The sequence below is a fragment of the Monodon monoceros genome, unplaced genomic scaffold (genome assembly GCF_005190385.1).
Source record: "Monodon monoceros isolate NGI ecotype Baffin Bay Population unplaced genomic scaffold, NGI_Narwhal_1 Super_Scaffold_19, whole genome shotgun sequence".
Classification (NCBI taxonomy): Eukaryota; Metazoa; Chordata; class Mammalia; order Artiodactyla; family Monodontidae; genus Monodon; species Monodon monoceros.
In genome coordinates, this window is record NW_021703775.1 from 67,338,342 (window position 1) to 67,344,229 (window position 5,888).

Below are 5,888 nucleotides of genomic sequence, written 5' to 3' on the forward strand. Positions count from 1 at the left end.
TCCTCTGCTACAGAGGAAAAGGGCGTTACTCCTGATTCTGGTTCATTTGTGGGTCGAAGTCTCCAACCTGACATCTCCTCTGGTTATTCCCGTTCATCCCCTGGTCCTTTCCTCGGCTCTGCCTGCCCCCTGGCAGTCCTTTCGCTTCCTGACCTGACTGTGCTGGGTGCTGTCCGGCTGGAGGAGACGGTCTCTGGACCCCTTGGGGATGGTCCAGAACACTAAGGATATGCCTGGGAAGATCCCGAGACAGACTTAGAAACTTGTAATGATGGTACTTGCCCTCCCCCAGCCCCCCACCAGCTGCATCCTTCTTTGGCTCTCCTTGTCTTTTCTACCAGGTAATGTGGTCCCCCCTCTCCCGAAGGGTCTGGCATTACTAGGCAAAGGCTGGAGTCTGAGCAGGGCGGATGGAGCACGCTCCCAAACCTGATTTATCAGGAGAAGCTCCGTGCTGTGGGGGGGCCCCAATGCGCACCCAAAGCCAGCTTTCCCAGCTTCATCCCCAGAGAGAGACTGTGTGCTACCAGCTCATGAGGGAATTCATGCGTTCCTCTTCTGACCACATTCAAATTCAACAAGGAAGATACTGCTTTTTGGCTTTAAACATAGAACATTCGAGCTGGACTTTTATGGTCTTGCAAAGAACACTGTGCTAGTGCCCACCCACACCTGGTCTCTGCCTTGCCTGGCCCCGTCCAGCTGCCCAGAAGCAGCTCTGCACAAGCTCTCCGGGCTCCTCAGCAGAGACTTGGTAGATTTATGAGTTTGGCCTTGGCTGAGGCCTTCTCGCCATGGCTCCCAGCCACAGTCCAGCTGCTCTCCCACATCTCATGCTGCCGTGGCTGGGACGTTCTGTGTCTGCTTTTGTGCCTCCACACCAATTTGCTGAGTCACCCCCTCAGCCCCCTTTCCCCTGCTGCCCTGGCCAGCCCTGTGGAGGAATAGCAGTTCCTCGCACCAGAGCTCAGACCCCCGGCCACGCCCAGTCGGCCAGAATCTCATTCGTTCTCATGATGGCAGTGGTGGCGTCTGTCTAAGGCTACCCCTGTTGGGACTCTAGTTGGCCTGACCCGTGCCTTCCCACTCCGAGGCACTGAAGTTTAACAAAAAGATGGTTCCTTCTGTGTCTGGACTTTAGGTACCTGATCTGAAGCCACACCTGATCTGGAAAGTTACTCTCTGTATGTATAGACACTGATTTTTCCTCAAACTATTTCTGCAAGGCCAGAGATAAATTCCGTTAAAGCACTGTCTGATTTCTGGCACCCCTTGGCGGGACTAAGGGAGAGCCTGGGAGGGCAGTGCCTGTGGGGAGGAGCTGGCCGGAGGGAGCTCGTTGTAGACAGATTGTAGAAATAACTCCTGAGCCAGTGGGGCCTTCGGCCAAAATCATACAAGGAACCCAGTCAACCCAGGCCTATCTTGTTTGTCCTGGAGGTTAGGTTTCTAATATAATGGAAGATTGTAATTATTATCCCCTGGAAAAGATACACGTTCTCCTTCTCAGGTCCTTCAAGGATGTAACTGAGTCTAGCAAAACCTTCAAACGCAAGGGCTTAAGGTGCTGCCTGGTTCAGTTAAGGTAGAGCTGCCTCTGGGATAAAATCTCAAACTAGGCAGCTAGGACTATGTAAAAGTTTCTCTGGATACTGGAATGTAAGCAATGTAAGCTTTATGGTTTAACCTGTAAGTATAACTCATAACAAGAGAAGAGTGGAAGGGTGCAGGGCCCAGAGAGGGAGAAAATGTAGTGATGAGGGGCAGCTGGAGAGACCATAATGCAGATACAAAATTCCTAAATTCCTGATGTTGGGTAAGCATCTTGCCGTGCAATAACAAAGTATGTTCCCTTCTTCAGTTTCCTCTCTACCTATGTGACCCCGGCCCAGCTCTGTCCACACTCATAGCTGCCGAGAGCCTGTCTGGCCCCTGGCTTTCCCATCAGCGCCTGCAGCCCTCAGCCGCCACCTCTGTGCACGTGCAGCAGTGCCTGTCTTCTTGCAAAATCTCCAGAGGGTTTGTGGGAACCTTAGGGGAGAAAAGCAAGGGACGGAGCCCTAACTCAGCTTCCAACTCAGTCAGACCCTTTCCTTGCCCACTTCCCTGTAACTGCCACAAGGGAGCCACTGGGGCATCACCCATGGGGGACAAGATGAGGATCTGCTCCCTGGTCCTCCTGAGTACTCTCTGTCACAGAGCTGCCCACCGCTCTGCCTGGTCTGTGTGCTGGAACCTGGGAGTGGAGCCTGAACCAGATCGATGGGTGAGAGGCAGAATGAAGACAGGCAGGGCCTGGCAGAGAATCCAGGTCCCTAAGCTTGAGTCACAGTCCAGGAGAAAAGGGCGACTGTGATGATCACTTGTCACCAGGTGCCGGTGAGAGCGGCCTGGTGAGAAGAAGAGCGTCTGCCTCTCCAGAGACTTGGGTCCCAGTCTCTGCCTCCTTTGTTCTTTGGCCCGAGGTGACGGCTGTGGTGGAGTCAAGGCCAGAGCACCCCAGGCCTCCGGCGTAGAGACGCGATCGCATCGGCCACTTCTGCAAGACATGGGGAAGAGATGAGGGTCATGCTCACTAGCACAGCCCTCGTAGCCCTCGGCACCCCAGACCGGGCCTTCACCAGCCTCCCTCCCCGAGACCCGTCCCCACGACTGCTCCGATGACAGCGGTCCCAGGCTCACCACCACTCATGGCCTCACAAATTCTCCTGACCACCTGAGCCTGGCTGTGAGGCACAGGAGGAGCCGTCTGAGAAAAGCAAGGGCCCCAAGAGGAGCCCCGGATGGTGGGGAGGGAGGCGGGCGGCAGAGCTGGCAGCAGCCAGGGCCTGGGCAGTGGGGAGGGCAGCAGCGTGGGGCAAGGACAGGCTCCTCCTGACACTGAACAGTCCTGACCCTTTCTCTTGCCCAGTCCCGGCCGGGCCCAAGTGCTTGTGGCCCCAGATGTCAGCGCTGCCCCCTCCCCCCTAAGCAGGGGACCTCCCAGGATTGTCCCTCCTTCCAGCAGGAGTGCGGCCAGTCCCAGCAAAGGCCAGGTTGACTTGGCTCTGAGGTCTGCCCTCCACTTGACAGCCCCCCACTTGGGGGCTGAGGGCCACTGCTGCTGGCTAGCTAACCCACCCCACCCAGCTGCCAGAGTGCTAGACCTAGCCGGGCTCTCATTTGTTCATTCTTCAACATATTTATGCATCACCTGCTTCCTGCGAGGGTCTCACTGTGGCTGCCATCTTACAGCTAAGTAAGCAACTGTGCCACCCGGGGACACTGCACCAGGTGCCACCATTGGCATTTCAGAGTTGCCCCACCTGAAATGTCTCAAATTCTTGCATTTTAGTTGTATTTATGTGAAAGAAAAATATCTTAAGTTTCAAGACATTTCAGAACTAGGATGTTGAAGGAAGAGAGATGGTGAAAATTATCCTCCATAGAAATAAAGTTGCTGTCCTCAGAGGGCAAAGACGACCCTTTATAACAGCTACACTCCCAGTCAGCAACTTACAGCGTGCTCTACCCCACCCCCGGGGCCTGAACTGCATTCAGCCACTTAACCTACCTAAGATTCAGTTTCCTCACCTGTAAAGTAATCTTCATTTGGTTCTTTTTCTTTTTTTTTTTTAATTTTCTTTTTTTTAATCCTCATTTGGTTCTTGTGTGGATTAAAAGATAAAACTGCACTGAAGCATTTAGTCTAGCTCTGGGCATAACTCTAGCCCCCAGATAATGTTAGCTGTTATTGCAATGACGATTATTGTTAATCATACTTCTCCTTCATGATCTCATTTCATACCCTGGAAGCAAAGTCAGACCCATGTTATCTTCCCTTTCCGTATAATAAAACTGAGGTTCAGGAAAGGTAGGTGACAGTGTGGTAAGTGATGCATGCAGGAAGCCCTCCTTCCCCCTTTTCCAGCCCCTGCCACTCCCCCACCCAGCTTGGTTACTTCTAGAGTGATGCTTTCTTAGAGCTTTGTTCTCCAAAGGGGGATCCCTCCTGAGACAGAAGTCCAAAGGACACCAAGGCACTGTACAGTGGCATAGCGCCCCTTGGAATCTAGGAGTCTCCTAGGTGTGTCTTCTTTTCCAGGCCCCAGCCCTGGAAACTACTCCCTTTTCTCCTCTACCACTAAGTGCCCAGGAGTCTTTGGGCCTCTAAGAATTTCCCTCCCCTTGGAGGAACCATATTCTCAAGAAGTCATTTCCAATCATCACTCCCACTGCATCCCATGAGAAACATTGTCATTCCAGTCCCAAGAGCCAGCCTCAGCTCCTCTTCCCATGAGAGAGCAGGAAGCAGCCGGCCCCAGCATCAGCTCTGCCGAGGGCAGGGGGACAAGTCCAGTATCCCCCACCCCAAACCCCCTTCCCCAAGGCCCCGGGCCCGTGACCTACCTTGAGAGGGTGCAAGTAGCGGAGTCCACGCAGGAAGGGTGGCCAGGCGGGGCCAGGCATCTCGTGGCCAAGTGTGCGGGTGAGGTGGGCTATGTAGCTGGTGGCCAGCACCAGCACGTCCAGCTTGGACAGCTTGGTGTCGGGAGGCACGGCAGGCAGAGCGGCCTGCAGGGCCAGGAAGGCCTGGCGCAGGGTCCTCACCCGGCTCCGCTCCCGAGCGGCGTTCTCAGGACTGGCCTCACTCTGCACAGAGGACCCCAGGTGAGTGGGGCTGACCGGACGCCCATTGCCCCTGGTTGCTAAGAGCATCCTAGGGCAAGGTCTCCTGCCAGAGTAGTAGCATGCCAAACGACAGGGACCCCAGGGCCTCGTCCCCTCTTTGTCTGCTCTCAGCCTGGCCCCGCTTTACGGCAGAGGAAATGGAGAGAAGACCTCATTTGGGCTCAGAACTGAGTGCTGTACTCTTTCCCACCCTCCACTGTGCCTCCCCCTGGCCCTTGCTGCATCCACACCTAAGTCTGAATCCTGCTTATCAGGATGCCCTGGGCCCACAGGGAGCACACAGCCCTGTCCTGCTCTGTAGGGCTGACCCTAGGCCCAGCCAGGTCCTGAGATGTAGAGGCAACTGTGGTAAAGAGGAAAGGACACCAAAGCGTGCTGGCACTGTCGCTGACTGCTGCTCTGGGACCTTGGGAAACATGTCACTTCTCCGGGCCTCAGTTTCCTTGAGACAAGTGAGTCGGGCCAGCTCTCTGAGCCACGCTCTGGTTAAGACCCGCTCTGACTTCCCCAACCGCCCAAGCATGGAGCCTTGAAGCGGAAGTTGGCCAATGTCCCCTCTCTTGGGCAGGACAGTAACCATGAGTGAGGCTCTGCCATCCCAGGTGACGTTGCAGCCCCTCCCATGCCTGCCTCTCCCAGCTACCTCTTCAGGTCCCGGCTTTCTTACCCGGCCACGAGCCAGCCTCCTGGCGCCGGCCCCTCGAGGGCTTGGGGCAGCTCTGCTCCATCTTGGGTTGCTCCAGCTGGTCTCTTCCCACAGGTCCTGCCCTGTCCTGCTCAGGTGGCTCCTCTTCCTGTCAGTGCCTGCCAGCGACCTCGGTGTGGCCTTGGCCGGGCTCTTCCCTACTCCTGGCATGGCCAGTGCCCCTCTGGCCTCTCTCTGTGACATGCCACACCCCTGAGGTATGATGCTGCAGCCTCCAGAACCGGAACACAGGGCCTGAGGAAGCCCTTGGGCTCACGCTAGCGGGGCAGGCTGGTCATCCAGACAGCGACGGCTATATCTGAGGAAGCGAGCGCCAACTCAGTCCTGCTCCGCTCCTTGCTCTGGGAAAACCGCCCACCCGGCACAGCCCCCGCGAAAAGCCTCCTGACTGCCTCCCAACCGGCTGAGGGAGGGGGTGCTGGATGCGGGGAGTGGCCAGGCCCTGGGAGGAGGCCCCTGCTGTAGAGGGCAGGAGGACGGTGGGAAGGGAGCTCCCTTCCCGGATCCCGGC

At 56.2% G+C, this 5,888-nt stretch overlaps 1 protein-coding gene across 1 annotated transcript; it reads right to left on the bottom strand.

The window, feature by feature from the left end:
* Nucleotides 1–2,291: 2,291 nt before the first annotated feature.
* Nucleotides 2,292–5,616, bottom strand: TCF23 (transcription factor 23). Its single transcript, XM_029231393.1, has 3 exons — nt 5,339–5,616; nt 4,390–4,632; nt 2,292–2,539 (listed from the first exon to the last, which is right to left on the bottom strand). Exons 1-3 carry the CDS (start codon nt 5,558–5,560, stop codon nt 2,360–2,362), a joined length of 645 nt encoding a protein of 214 aa, XP_029087226.1. The 5' UTR covers nt 5,561–5,616; the 3' UTR covers nt 2,292–2,359.
* Nucleotides 5,617–5,888: the final 272 nt, after the last annotated feature.

What these genes read in the sequence shown, in the direction of transcription:
- TCF23 (XM_029231393.1), bottom strand. Translation starts at nt 5,560, where the DNA reads ATGTCACAGAGAGAGGCCAGAGGGGCACTGGCCATGCCAGGAGTAGGG. An exon ending in GGAGGCTGGCTCGTGGCCGG is followed by an intron (nt 4,633 to 5,338) that starts GTAAGAAAGCCG and finishes TCCTCTGTGCAG; the next exon opens with AGTGAGGCCAGTCCTGAGAA. An exon ending in GCTACTTGCACCCTCTCAAG is followed by an intron (nt 2,540 to 4,389) that starts GTAGGTCACGGG and finishes CATGTCTTGCAG; the next exon opens with AAGTGGCCGATGCGATCGCG.